The following is a 16,051-nucleotide window of genomic DNA, read 5'->3' on the forward strand; positions in this document are numbered from 1 at the left end:
AATAAATATATTCGGCAGTATGAAAATATTAAATTCTTGTAATTCATTTGATTTAGTCTGGCTGAGAGACTTGTGTCCTTCTAGCACATATCTTTGTATACAGCCTCTCGAGATTGGATGGCATTTGCGCCTGGCATATTTTAGTATTCCAAACCGAAGATGTTTAGTCACCGGGAGGTTACTGTCAGGATGCGGTTCAGTAAACGTGTTAAGAGAGGAGGGAGTTCCTACGGGATGGGAAGTTGCCCTTTACCAAATTGGAAAATAATGAGACTGTACAAATTAGAATAAGCAGCAGCAAGCTGTATTTTATATAAATAAATGGAAGTATGTTTTGTACAAAATAAATTATTATAAATAATGTAATGTATGCAATGGTTTTACACTTTGAGCCGAGCAACATTTCAACCTTCTCACAACAAATGTAGGACCTGCCACATGTTTGAAAAGTATAACGGCTGATGTATGTACACTTGTCACGTTGTGGGCTGGTTTGTTTTCTACGAGGAACACAACACTACGATGTGCATTTAGTAGGCTACAGTTCAATTTAATGGAAAATAGATTATTATTATTATTATTATTGTTGTTAGAGGAAAACAAATGAGTTTCATATAGCCACATAACAACTTGCTACTGTACTTCTTACTTGAATAAATGTATTATAAATAATTTTGGTCAGTCACAAGAAGATGACAGTAAGAAAATATTTGAAAAGACTTCTAAGAAAAGAGATAATAATTGTAAGTTATCAAATAAATATAGTTTATTGTAAAAATAAATGCATCTGTTGAATGTAACTACACGTTTCTTCCTGGTTGGTGGATTCTGTCTTATTTTTTAAAAATAATCTTCTTTCTACGTACCTATCCGTAAACCCTGGAGCGAGGACGTGATCTTGTTGAGTCATGTATCTTGATCTTCCCGTAGAACTCCATCACTTCTTTACTTTACAACGAAAAGTCCATTCTTTCGAGCTCTGTAGACATTCAGGTCATCCTCCTTTCGTTACGCAACTCGTTTCAACAAGACAGTTCGCGCGCGAACTACTCGTACTACCATCGTTCACTTTTGCATCATCCTAATTTGTTGTGAGTTGGATGGAAGTATAAGTTTTGGTCATTAATAATTAACAATAAATAAATAATCTGTATAACAGCTAAAGACTCAACTGGAAAAATTGTTTTATATAAAAACAATAGCAACAGTGAGTCATGAGAGCAGCTTTAGGAAACTTGTGCCGCGAGTATTTTAAATAATCTTTGGTTTTTTTCATTTCCATCAGTTTTCTATACTTTAGCAGTAAAACGAGGATAAAAAGCCTACTACGTTACAGAACTTAGGCCTATACATACTCCCACGGTTGAAGACGTCTTTATTCTCACAGCGTTGGCCCTTGTAGCCGTCCGCGCATCTGCAAAAGATAAAACACAGAAAGAAATAGGAACACATTACGGCTTGATTTCTCTTTCTTTTCCCAAATGCAATATGGCTCTCCGTCAACCGAACGCTCAGTGCGTCAGTTTTCCACGCCGGAGATCCGGGTTTTAATTCTGGAGAGCCCAAGTTGCAATTTATTAGGTTGATTCAAAACTCATTAGACATTAACTGACAATTTTTTAAACGTTTAATTTCTGGAAAATGCCCAAAATTTTATGTGAGGGTTTATTAATGCTCTCTTCTGTAGCCATAATTTAATTATGTGTGTTTATTTTGTCATAATAGATAGGTGCTTGTTATTAAATTCAGAGTGTGTAATGAGAAAATAAGGATTCCTGTGGTTTTCGCCGTTTTTAAAGAGGCTTATTTGCAAAAGTAGCTGCCGAATGAATTTGGTAAAATTTAAAGTTGAGGGAACAGTACCGTACATGGAAGTGCTGCATCGATTGCATTCATGCGTTTCAATGAAAGTAACACCAATCTGACAACCAAACCTTGGTTGGAGCAACCATCTGACGATGATGGGGCCCTAAATGCATTTATAAAGAGCCCAGCACTGTCAAGAGTACTTCGCCTTCTTTCGATAAATTATTGTGGCTCAGGTTAAATGAGAGGAGAAAGTTACATTCCCTTTCTCTCTTATACCGAATTTTGCACACCTCTACTCCCTCTTACTTATCTGTCCGATTCCACAGTCTTTCTCGGTATCATAACTTAAATACTCGGTCACAATATGATAACACGCTAGAAATACCACTGCACACATCATCTCTTTATTCTTCGTCTTTCACTGTTGCTACTTCTCGTCACTGGAATTCTCTGCCGCCTGAAGTCAAGGGCTGCCGAACTTTAATTTCCTTTAAATGTAAATTAGAAAAATATCTTATGATGAGTTGCCAGACCTAACGTGTTGCAAATGTGTTCCACTGTATTTATTTTTATTTTTTTTTCTTATTTTTATTATCTAAATCGTGTTTATTTATCACTTAATGCCAATATGTATTCCACTGTGTTGTTGTTTTTTATTATTAATCTATTGTTTGTGTACATTTTATTCAAACTGTCGGTTTCTGGTATAATTATGTAAATCCAATTTAATTGTAATCTAATACTAATATGTATACTATTGTGTTTATTTTTATTTTTACTGTGTACATTTTTCTTTTTTATTGAATTATCGGCTTCTGTTTTTATGTGATTCGTATTTTTATTTTATGAGGTAAATTTTATGTAACTACCTCTTTTGATCTCGTTATGTATCAGTATGTCATTACTTAATTCTGATCTAGTTTTATGTTCAACTGTGTAAGCAAGTTTTAATCCTGGTTGAGTGTAAGAGAAGGCCTTACGGCCTTAACTCTGCCAGGTTAAATAAAGCCATTATTATTATTATTATTATTATTATTATTATTATTATTATTATTATTATTATTCAACTATGTTCCATCACTTGCGAAAGCTTAATTTACAATTATCCGCTCTCGACAAAGAGCATAGAAATTGTGAAAGGCACAAGTCGAGATCTGCAGTCAACTATTCCAAAGTACTTTAGGAGACAATTTCAGAAGAGGATCGTCACACACACAATCCAAAAAAGTAGTGGAGATCGTAAACAACCGAGCTACACCGGTGGTCAGGTTGCTTTGAACCTGAGGTTATGTTGTGTGTTTGGTGAAAGTACTTCACTTCGAATTTTTTTTGAGTGGTCAGGCCATTGATATAGAACTCAAGAGCACGACTACCTTTTTCACTACGATTTTTTTTGATTGCAGTAATCTTTCTAATCTTTGACGTAGAAATTGCCTTATTATTACCAATAACAATTATTATATACACGTCAAGAATCATAATATGAACAATTATTAGAACAACATTTTTACTAATTCTACTAGCCGGCTTATATAAGTTATTATAAAATTTTATTTATATTCAAGATTTATAGGTTCCATCTAGATCGAGTATACAACTTATTGTGCAATCTCTATCCGTCTTTGGTCAAACGAAAACGAGTTCTTGATCAATATGCCAACGTTCCGGCTAGTCGATCCCATTTAGCAAAGCCATGATTCAATAACTGGACTTTGAGATTTTACCGCATCCGTCCGATGGTATAGTTTCTGTGTGGATAAGGCTTCAATAATATTTATGAGTTATTTATGGCATTAAAAGGATTTTTGCCTCAAATTCCAAGAAATGGTACCAGCAAAAAGGTGGTACACTGTCATCGAAAACCATGACCTGTGTTTTTTGTTTTTTGGATTGCTGTTGGATGTTATGTTCACGTCTAAGAAGTTTTGAATCAACCTAGTATGCTTGACGGTGTTGGGACAGCTTCCTCGGGATACTCCCTTTTCCCATGTCACCATTTAATTCTCAATATTGCTCTGCTGTGCATGTAATAGTCGTCGTTATCGATCTTCTCGTGATTACCGTGCTGACCAAAGTTCCCGGCTTGGAACCCCGCCGAGAGCGATATGTTTCTAAATGCTTAGTATGGCTTCCGCATGGTGGATAATGAAGTTGTGGGTCCCATGCCATAGATTTAAGGCAGTAAAAAATCCCTTTCCGTGATAGAGGGCTCCAGACAAAATGTTCTGGCCATTTCTCGCCTACTTGAATTTCGACGCTGAATAACCTGCTGAAAGTATCTTTGAATAAAATACACCGTGTCCCGCTTAAAACATAAGTAAAAGAAATGACTATAACAAAAATATCCTACTCCAAAGAGAAATAAATGTACCTAGATTTAGTAGTGCACATCTTGCAATTTTTGAAAGAATGGTTGTCATGGAGATTGAGAAATGAATACATATAATAAACTGTTAATTCTCTGAAGCATACAGAATAAAATTACAATAACACAGCAGATCAAGCCCGATGGTAAGGACAAAATTGATAGCCTATGTATGTTTTTCTGTCGACATATCCGGAAAAGCTAACACATTTGCAGGATCTGAGGAAGCGAGAATCCGCGTGTTGTGTTTGAACAACCACGTGATTCTCCCAAAATTAATGTCTGGTGCGGCTTAATGAAAGTTCGTGTGATAAGTCCCTTCGTTTTTGCTGAACCTACAGTGACTACCATAGCCTATCGAGTTCGATGTTGTGTCACAGCTACCTACATCAGCAAGACGGCGCTCTTTCTCACTTCGCATGCCAAATACGCAGTTTTATTAACGACAACTTTCCAAGGCAATGGATTGGCAGAGGATCCGAGATCATAGCTTGGTTACCAAGGTCACCCTTGGACTTTTTCTTATGGGGATTCGTGAAGGATCAAGTGTATAGAACACCAGTAGTTGATTTGAAGCGTAAAATCCATCTTGAGATTCAGAATGTCGCTATTGGTATACTGAGGAATACCTGGATAGAGACTGACAACAGGTTTGAAATCTGCCGTGCAACAAGTGGTAGTCATGTTGAAATCCATTGAAGATTAAAATGGCAAATCTTAATGTGTCACAAAATGTTGTTTCAATTAAATAAATTTTTCATTTTTTCAGTTTGTTATTATTTAATCATTTCTCAATCTCCATGACAACCATTGTTACATAAATTTAAAGATCTGCACTATCAAACCTATGTACATTTATTTATGTTCGGCGTGCATATATTTTAAGTTATAGCCATTTATTTTATTGGTGTTTTAAGCGGAACACGATGAATTACTACATTGCCAAATAAAAGGCACAGACAGTAACGGAAAACTACTTTGCTGTACAATATTCCATAAGCAACAGTCTCGGGGTAATGTACATCCCGAGGGTGAAGCAACCAAAGGGAGTCCCCTGGAATTGTTTCAGACGTCTGGATTCGGGAAAGGCACTTGCAGGAGGAAGAAATGCAAGAGATCATGTCGGTTTCATGCTCATATTTGTTACGAATTAACGCAGAAGAATTTTGGATTTCGGAACTACCTACATATTCTATGCTAGAGTCATGTCACCCGATATCTGAATTATCACGGACAATCAACAACATGACAGCGGAATGCGTCACTGCTCGTATGTAGAAGACAAATCATGACACTCACTAACAAAAGCGAGAAATAGATAATAATATTAATTTGTATAGCATGGAAGAATATTTTAGCCTGAAGTTCATCCTGCAGGACATGCACTTTATACACTTAGTAATAATTAAAATTTTTGAAGTTGTTTAAAGCTGTGTGGGAGTAATGTTGTACGGTTGCCAAATTTGGTACTCGACGGAACAAAAAAAAAGAGCCTGCTTCGTTTGTGTTAGAGGAAAATGGAGAGGGACGTCCTACATTTGATGAGAAACATAGATATCAGGAGAATAAGCGATATGCAGGATGTAGTGGTGCTGGCACGACTGTAATTGAAATGGGATGGACATGCAGAAATTTACATTAGGCCTATCATGTTTCATCCAACTACCTATCCTTGAAGACGGTTGGGAAGGATCGAGGCAATACCATTGGTTTCTGAAACCCTAGGTTTTCCTACATACTTTATTCTCTTTCTGTAAGAACTTTCACCTCGGAAAATACACTTATTCATTCATTTCATGGTGCACGTGAGAGTAGGGTTTGAAAAGAATGAAATTTTATTGTAATATTTGTTCATTAAACGCTATTCATTTGTCTGATTGTAATAATATTTCCTTGTAAAATGTCTCCAAGGGAGTACAAATTCAAATTGTCTACTAGTCTACATCTTTATTATACCCTACTGTATGTAACTCAAAGAGAGGCACATTTTGGATAAAAAAAAAGACATGGCAAGATAGAGTGCTGGTGGCGAGCTTATTTAACGGTACTTTCAACTCTAGAGCTTATTCAAAGCCGAAATTCTATGTGACCGAGGAATGGCCAATACATTTTGTCCGGAGCCATCTCTCGCTTTACTGTTTATGTGGAAAATTATTGGATTGCAATCTTAGTACATATTTCTCAGCGACTGCAATTCACCTCTTCCCTAGAGGGAGCCATGCTAAAACTTTTATAGCCCTTTAACCTCTTCAGTCCCGAGACAAATTTAAAGTAAAAAAAAAATGTTAAAATATTATTCATTGGATAATTGGCGATACAAAGACAAACAATAACCAATCAAAATTGTTATCATGACCGCAATTCTTGTTTTATGCTAGGTATCATATATGATAACTTGGGATTCTATGGAGACTTGAATTGCTATCCATTCAGTTTTATTTATTTTATAAAAATACATTCAATTATTGCATACAAATAATGAAATGAAAGTATCTGTATTCCAGCAGCAACACTACGCTTAGAAATAATGACAAATATAATACTTTCGTTAAATAGGCCTATATACATTAAATAGAAAAATATTTCCTCCGTTGAAAAAGCGATGATCTGTAAAGATGATCTGTACCAGGAACTACACTATATATATATATATATATATATATATATATATATATATATATATAGTAACAGACATTTTGCAAAATATTGCAAAATGTTCCCTGTGGCTATACAGACGAACCCCGTCCAAACCAAAGCCCATACCGTTTCAAGGTACCTAATGCATCTCGACCGTAGTTCGCTCCAGGTGCGGGTACAGTGATCAAATCTGATTGGCAGTTCCACACACTCCCTACTTTTGGCATTGACTTAGTATACGAATTGTTTCTGCCCACAATTTTTTACTGAACTGTCCATCTATTGGAGTTTTATACAATACACTGGTACAGTGATCAAATCTGATTGGGAGTTCCACACACTCCCTACTTTTGGCATTGACTTAGTATATGAATTGTTTCTGCCCACAATTTTTTACTGAACTGTCCCTCTATTGGAGTATTATATAATACACTGGTACAGTGATCAAATCTGATTGGTAGTTCCACACACTCCCTACTTTTGGCATTGACTTAGTATACGAATTGTTTTTGCCCACAATTTTTTACTGAACCGTCCATCTATTGGAGTATTATACAATACACGGGTACAGTGATCAAATGTGATTGGCAGTTCCACACGCTCCCTATTACAAACATTGACTTATATGAATTGTTTCTGCCCACAATTTTTTACTAACCTGTCCATCTATTGGAGTATTATACAATACAGGGCACAGTGATCAAATCTGATTGGCAGTTCCACACACTCCCTTTTACAAACATTGACTTATATGAATTGTTTCTGCCCACAATTTTTTACTAACCTGTCCATCTATTGGAGTATTATGCAACACAGGACATAGTATCCTTTTTTCACGAGCACTTGCAGTCTTCTACTACTAGTTCCACATCGAATTCAGTCGTTGCCATAAAAATGGACGTATTGTCAAACTACTTTAATAGAGCTAGTTTGTCGTCATTTCTCACCACTTGCTCGTAACTACCCCTACCTTCTGTCTTCATATCAGTATCACTTTTTAGTGAAGCGTATTATATTGTAAAGAATATTTTGAATATGTGAAAATGATGTGAGCACAATTATACAATAGTATTTATTCTACTTATTATAGAAAACTATAGTAATGTGATTTATGAAAAGTCATGCTAGTGACCAAAGGTATCGCCAATGATACCAGTAGTGTTGTACGCCTGTATGAGAACACAATTATTATTATTAGGCCTACGTGAATAGGTAATGTGTAAGAATGTATCAACAGTTAATATTATTTAATTTAACATATAACACATCGGCAATTATATTTGCTTTTCTCAGCCAAGCTGCTGACTAGACGGAATGATGAATTCAATCAACTGGAGGCATCTAGTGACAAGAAAATAGAAGAAACTCGAATGATAACCAGAAAGCGCAGATGGTAGAGAATAAGATACCTCAGGCTGCGGACCTATATAAGCGCATAATGGATGACGTGAATAAATTTCTAAGCTATCACATATGATACCGAAGGACAGACGAGGTTAAAACCCATCACCCGCGAACCTCGCAACCAGTGCCTGACATGTTAACAACGAGGGCAATTGCTCAATACAAGAACTAAAATGTTTTTAAAGAAAACTTTTAAACTGGCATTGAAATAGTTAAAATAAAACCAAGGCACGTGGGAAGTAAGAACCTTAACAATAACAGCTATCGTAACTTGTGGTAGCAGACAGGACTGGGCACTTCATGAAGCGAGGGATTAACATGATATTGGATAACTGGGGATCACAAGAAATGGAGAACCTCCGCGAAAACTTGCCGGAAATCATCTTGCGACTTGATGGGATTTGATTCCAGGTTTTTGAGGTAGAGACATGAGGCTTCTGCACTTGTTTACATAATTATGTAGTTATAAACAACGTTCCGTTTACTGTATCGACAGGGAATTTTCACAAAATGATTTTAGCGACGTTGTCAATATTCCTGCTGTCCGAGCAAGAGCACTGAGTTACCCTTGCCTCTTATAGGGAATATTGGTTATGTCACGATGTAAACTGAGCTCCGACTAGAACTCTGCTGATAACAAAGATTTTATTTAACATGAGAAAAAGCGCAGCCCCATAAAACAAAAGTTTCCTGTGTCGGCTCCTTTTATGTTCTGTGGTAAAAGTGTTAAGAATTTTTTTTCAGACAAAAATACACAAACAATTACAGACGTTCAGTATAAGCACGCACATAACTTGATGGAGTAATAGGCTACATATTTCGCAGGAATTTATTCTGGTATTTTTTTAGTTTTGTATTACTAATTATTTTCTTAATATTCGAATTCCATGTATTGTGGGTCCCTATCACCACGGCATGGCGCGTCCTCAGGTTGCGGATGGAGGAAATGGCCTCCAGATATGGAGGGTAGCTGCGAATATATTGAATAAGCAGTCGTGGACAGCCGATAAGGGGTGGTCCTCCAGCTTAGGGGTTGGGCGAAGGGCTAACAACCCATCATCGTAAAAAACAACTTGTTACGAATTCATACAATAAGCCTCAGAATGGGATTGATTCTCTGGCACGACCACAGCAAAGCTGACATAATTAGGAACATTAAATCCAGACGTTTGAGATGGGCAGGGCATGTAGCACGTATGGGCGAATCCAGAAATGCATATAGGCTAGTGTGTTAGTTGGGAGGTCAGAGGGAAAAAGACTTTTGGGGAGGCCGAGACGTAGATGGGAGAATAATATTAAAATTGATTTGAGGGAGGTGGGATATGATGATAATTTAGAGACTGGATTAATCTTGCACACGATAGGGATCGATAGCGGGCTTATGTGAGGGCTCCTTAAAAGCCATTTATAAGTAAGTAAGTAATACAATAATTAATGGAAATCATATCCATATTTACATGAAAGTATTTTTACCCAAAATGACCCCAGAAATAAATTCAGTAAGTATGGACTTATTTAATCACCGTGTACATTCGAGATATAAAAATATTTAAATTTAAGACATTTGAGATGGACTTAAAACACTTTAGATTAGAACAAATTGTTGCAATGAAATATCTCAGTAATAGTTTTAAGAGCTAAAAAGCAAGAGATCGTGAATGAAATTAATAATTTCAGTTTAATAGATGACATTATTAAAAGGAATTTTATGAACGAAATTCTGAAACACGTAGCCGCCGACTTTGGAAGGGGGAAAGGCACTTTATGCCCCCACAGTTTATAAAGCCAGGGACGTCGCCCCCCCCCCCCAAATAAAATTAATAGAGGGGCCTCGTCTTTCTAAATAATTCGAAGAGATTCCTCGTGTTAAAAAAGGAATTAAATTGTTTGAAATAGAAACTAGGTCTTAAGTAACTAAGACTTAAGCCAAAAATGGTTATTTCAAATCCATGGAGAGGGTACGCTGTGGCAATGACCACGCTAGTGACTCCTCTCATTCTCTCCTCCAGCTTTGAGATTGATGAATCTCCACGCACGATGCAATGGTAACGCCACTTCTTTGTCTGTGATCCACTTTATTTAGTTCAGTTCAAATATATCAACTATGCGATGTAACTATTGACAATGGATAAATTCTTAAGGAAGAAAACTGTCCAAAATAAAACTCCAGTGAACAGAAACAGTGATAAAATGGGTTGTAGTAGTAGCAGCTGCACTAATAGCTCTTATTTACCATTGCTGCAAGGATTAACGAGCAAAGTAGTGTACGGGAAATGGTAGCGCATAATGGCCGTAGCCTTCAACCACCTTAGGTTAAGCGATTTGAATGAAAAATCAAACGGTGTTATTTTCTGTAAAATATATAAGGATTTTTTTTTAGAAACAACAGTTAAAGTTTTCTCGGACTTTTGTGCACAGTTCTGCCCCCCTCCCCACGCCCATTATTTCAAAGAAGTCGGCGGCTATGAATCGGAGAAATGCATTACTAATATTGTTTAGAGTTACATCCGGAACAACATTTCTTCTTGAAACTTGTCTTCTGCAGAAGAGACATAAGAAAGTCGGATGCCCCGAGCGGGTAAAACAGTAAAAAGGTAAAGGTATCCCCGTAACATGCCATGAAGGCACTTGGGGGGCATGGAGGTAGAGCCCCATGCTTTCCATGACCTCGGCACTAGAATGAGGTGGTGTGGTCGGCACCACGCTCTGACCGCCTTTTACCCCCGGGAAAGACCCGGTACTCAATTTTATAGGAGGCTGAGTGATCCTCGGGGCCGTTCTGAAAGTTTGGCAACGAGAAAAAAAATCCTGTCACCACCTGGGATCGAACCCCGGACCTTCCAGTCCGTAGCCAGCTGCTCTACCAACTGAGCTACCCAGCCGCCATTTAGCATATCTACCTTCCTTAATTTTAGACAAAACATTTACCATACCACTCCTATGAAATTAGTGTACGTACAATTGTGTTACTTCGTCTCTTAAGTAGTAGGTAAATACAATAATTCAGTACTCAATTGTAGTATTAAAATACAGACAAATTGAATGTCTGGGGTATCATACATGACATTATGCTTAATTATAATGTATGATTGCGAATTTAGGAATATAAGTTAAATATAGTAAACATAACTTATAATTGAGGCACTCAGAAGCAAAGTGATACAAGTGACATTTTTTTTTAAAAATGAGGTAAGTGTATATTCTAAACCTTTAACGTCACTTCTGTTCAGAGAAAAAGTAATATAAGTGTAGTTCCATTCAGTGCTGCTCCATGTTAGCGTTACTCTTATATTACAATGCATACAGAGTTTTGTCTGAGAGGCAAACTAATACAAGTGCGTTGTTTACATAGTGTTGCGTTTTTTCTGTTTATGACTAATTCATTTGCCACAATGGAGAGAGGTAACATATCACTTATTCGAAACATCTTCGTGGAAGGCCTGCACACAGGATAAAACAGTGGAGGAATATAATATACTGAGAGCCGATTATATAAGAACATCAAGCAAATCTACTATCCTAAGAACAGTAGCAAAACTGAAGACTGATTTTAAATTCATATCTCGGAATCATGACGTCGGCAGTGTTGCTGGATAAAGAGTCGGAGAATTAAATTTGAGCTGGAGTTGAAGCACGAAGAAAGGAAAGTCTTTTAATCCATTCGATCTAGTAGAAAAACGAAACGTACACACATTCACAAGCAGTTGATGACGTCACTCTAATTTTGCTGGTGTGAAGTGAATCTGTTACGTCGTCGGAGGTCTGATGAACTCGAAGTCTGATAAATACTTATCTTAAGAGTGTGATATGCCTGGCGTGCCATGTGCTGAAGCCTCTCAGTGCCCATACGTCGTAGACTACACAAACTAGAGTGATTTATCTTGATCCACCTTTCAGTCCGTCGCTCTGTGTGGTGATATTCACAGATACGCAAACGAATAGCTGACTTTATTTCGAATTTAACAAATTGAAAGACTTCGTTCTCGCTCAGTTAAACTTCGCAGTCTCAACTTCTTTTTTTGTCTGTGGAACGTGTGAAGAATTATCGCACTACCCAACACACGTAGCACATGAACACTGACAACTCGTGGGAGAAATACTTCCCTTGGAAAAAGTAACTAAAGTACATATACTGTACATACATATTCCGAAGTGATACAGTGTTAAAAGTTGTGTAATCAAGATGTATAACTAAAATGGTTGCGATATTTGAGAAAATATTTCAAGGGAAAAATAGTTCCTATAGAAATTTGGTTAATATGACTACTAATATGTAGTTTTCATTTTCTGAGTTTATACGAGGTATTTGAATGACACAAAATACATTTTTAAGTCTGATAGAGAGAATAATAAGTAATTTAAGTAAACCTACGTAACTACTCTAAAACTTCGGTGAGAGTTAGGCCCGTAACAGTTGTCACCGAAATATCCTGCCAGTCAAATGTGTTGCAAGCATACATTGTGGGATGCCTATCTGACAGATCGGTAATAACTCTCCCAACACCGGTACGATTGCATAAATCACTAACCACAGAATATACTGTACATACTTAGCTGCAAAACGGTACATATAACTTTCTTGCCAGTCTAGTCTTGGGTATTAAAATTTATTGCGGCTCTGCTCATGAAATTTACTTATATGATAGCTGTGATAGCCATTCAAATTTGTGTTCGTATGTATGTATGTATGTATGTATGTATGTATGTATGTATGTATGTATGTATGTATGTATGTATGTATGTATGTATGTATGTATGTATGTATGTATTAACACTACAATTTGGTATACACCCAGTGGCAGTGATATATAATACGTATACAATAATAACATTACAATAATTATATTAATAACATTTACAATAATTACAACAATAAAAATAAAATAAACGTAAATTTAATTCTAACTATAAATAAATAGATGCAATAAACCTAGGACTATAAATAAAAACTATGCTATAATAACGCCTACAATAAGCAAAAGTAAACCTAACTTATAAGTACTTCTATTAAACCCAACTATTACCAACTTAAGTAATTACATATCACCTTAATTAATTACATATCAACTTAATTACATATCACCTTAATTAATTACATATCAACTTAATTAATTACATGACACAACTTAGATAATTACACTGTACCTACAATTACATTTTCAGTCTAATCTTCTCAATCTTTCTTTAAATGTATTGATTTTGAGAGGACCACCCTCAAAGACTGCCGTAGGTAAGCTGTTCCATTCTACTATTGTGCGATTAACAAAGGAAAATTTTGCCTCGTCCATTCTTTGTTTTCTGCATTTAAACTTCCTAATATGATCAGCCCTGCCTAAGTATGATGGTGTTACTAATCTAGCATTGATGTCGGTCCATTCTTTGTGTCCCATTTGTGCTTTAAACAATGCGGTCAGTCTGGTTTTCCGTCGCCTTGATTTGAGAAATTTCCACCCTAAGTCTTTTAGTATCTCTTCGTCACGTCCCTTTCCCATTTTGACATGTTTTGCTGCTCTGCGTTGAACCTTCTCAATTGAATCGATTTGGTTTTGTCTGTATGGATCCCAACCTACTGCTCCATATTCCATAATTGGGCGATCAAGGGTTTTGTACGCTAATTCTTTTGACCTTCGGTTAGATTTCTTAAGAATACGCGTAGAGAAATGTAGTGCTTTCCTTGTGGTATTAGTGACTTGTTCCTACCAACACAGTTTGTTACTTAGATATATACCTAGGTATTTACAAGTGTTCACTTGTGGCACCGAGTATCATTCAGCTGATATCTGAGACAGAAGGATATTGATTTACTTTTACTCACATTGATTTTAATTTTATTTTCTGTCGTCCAGGTTTCAGTAACGTTAAGATCGTTTTGTAAGACAGCGATATTGGATTCATCATTAATTTGTCTATATACAGTCGTCCGCAAATAACATTACCTGAGAAGTAGTATTTCTATTTATATTCGAGAGTATTTTTCCTTCACTTCCTTTACTTCAGTACAAAAGTATGTTGAGTTAAAAGTAGCGACTGATGTGCTTCTCAACGTAAATTCCTATTCTCAAATTACTTCTTATGATACCTCTACGAGTATTAAGCGTTATTAGCTTTGTCATAGAAAGGCTTTACATCTAGGCCTATATCATCTAACTTCACATGGTTATATGTAAACTTTAATTACCAGACAGGAATATACACTACTGTCTGTAAAAAGTGCAACACCATGAAGGAACGTAGAGGCATGTGAAAATTATACTAAATATAACGCAGGGTATGACAAGCAAGTGATTAGAATTTCAAAATGATTTTGCATCCCTGAACCCAGCAGTGCCCTCTGAACTGTCGTGGTTGGCGCATAAATAGAGGGCTGTTGTGGAGCCACACGAGGAGTGTATTAGAGTCAACAGGCAGTAAACCTTCCTGTAAGAGTCACTATGCCTCGTCGTGCTAAAAGTTTGAACGGGGACGAATGATTGGCTTGCGTGAAGGTGGATTTTCGTATCGCGATATTATTGCTCGGTATGGAACATCATGCCACTACAGTGATGCGAATGTGAAAGCAGTGGACCGAAGAGAATCTGACACATCGAAAATCTGACAGTGGATCACGATCTGTGGCGACACCACGGGATGACAGACATCTCGTCCGCATGGTAGTGACGGATCGTTTAGCTTCATCACAAGTGTTAACACAACGGCGGAGCACTGTAATAGGTGTAGCATTGTCTGCTTCCACTGTTCGACGACATCTGCTTCATAGAAGGCTGATTGCACGCACTCCTTTGAGATGGATTGCCTTGACCCTAGATCAGAGATGGGCATCGTGCCTCACTGACCTTCACAGGGCTTATCGCTCTGAGTGACATCATCTTCACAGTCCCCGTTCCTCCCTCACGTAGCTCCTAGGCGTGGGCAGGTTCCATATCAATTTCATAAGCAATATCAGTGGTGGCATAATGGCATTATGAAAGCAGTGTGTACGCGTTAGAAAACGATTATTTCATGAGAAATGGGAGGAAGAGTTTTTTTGCTGTTTGAAGGGGAGAACATACGATGTATGTTATGCTCGAAAATCCTATTAGGCATTAATACATTTAATATAGAACGACATTACTCCTTATGTCATAAAGAACATGGTGAATTAGAAGGTAAGACAAATTAAATGTTATTTTTCGTACTATTCCGAAGAAAATTTATGATCTGAACATTTGCATAGTATACTAAATACGACATTATACCTTAAACACGCTGCATTAAAAGGTACGAGGAATTAAATGTTGTTTGTACGTATTATTTTCAAAAGAAATTTATAAAAAAAAATATCAAATGTGCGTAGAAAACGAAATATGATTTTTTGAAATTATTTTAGGTCGAGAACGTGCAAATCTATTAAGTAATCTTGAGAAACGCCAGAATATTCAAGAAAATAAACGTAAACAATGTGATGGAATATTATTGGCTAGTTACGCAATTTCTCACCTGTGATTTAAATCAATTCAGTGATGGAGAAATAGTAGAGAGGTTTATGATTAAAGCTGCCGAATTAATTTGCCAAATTAAATAAAAGTTTTAGAGTCTCTCACGTTAACCAAGCGCTTTCCTAATAATTCGCCACTGACCGCCTTAGCGATTACGATAAGGTGACGCAGGTCACAGCAGTTTATATTTCCCATCCTACTCTGCAGTCTCCTCTCCTAGTAAAAAAACTATTTCAAATCGAGTGCCTCACGTAACCGAAAATTATGCCCATGTATGCCCTAGATCATCGACGTCTCAGGCTACAGTGGGCATGTGAACACACAGAGTGGCGTGCAGATTGGCAACACGTGATGTTTTCGG

General features: G+C 36.8%; 2 protein-coding genes across 15 annotated transcripts in view; one reads left to right on the top strand and one right to left on the bottom strand.

The window, feature by feature from the left end:
* The window catches only part of Atg10 (Autophagy-related 10), a 656,137-nt gene that overhangs the window by 72,086 nt on the left and 568,000 nt on the right, over positions 1 to 16,051 (top strand). The gene's annotated exons all lie outside the window — the stretch shown is intronic.
* Positions 1 to 16,051, bottom strand: part of LOC138691226 (protein vein-like) — a 411,186-nt gene that overhangs the window by 50,880 nt on the left and 344,255 nt on the right. For 5 of the 11 annotated variants that reach the window (XR_011329774.1, XM_069813024.1, XM_069813028.1 and 2 more), the window contains exon 5: positions 1,356 to 1,414. The exons of 4 other annotated variants lie outside the window; for them this stretch is intronic. Coding sequence is in view for 4 of the 7 variants with exons in the window: in XM_069813024.1 (XP_069669125.1) it covers positions 1,356 to 1,414 (59 nt within the window). In the remaining 3 variants the exon portion in view is untranslated. Of the gene's footprint in view, positions 1 to 866; positions 1,415 to 16,051 lie in introns of all 11 variants that reach the window. 2 more of the 11 variants (XR_011329772.1, XR_011329773.1) reach the window with 1 other exon arrangement.

The sequence above is a fragment of the Periplaneta americana genome, chromosome 16 (genome assembly GCF_040183065.1).
Source record: "Periplaneta americana isolate PAMFEO1 chromosome 16, P.americana_PAMFEO1_priV1, whole genome shotgun sequence".
Lineage (NCBI taxonomy): Eukaryota > Metazoa > Arthropoda > Insecta > Blattodea > Blattidae > Periplaneta > Periplaneta americana.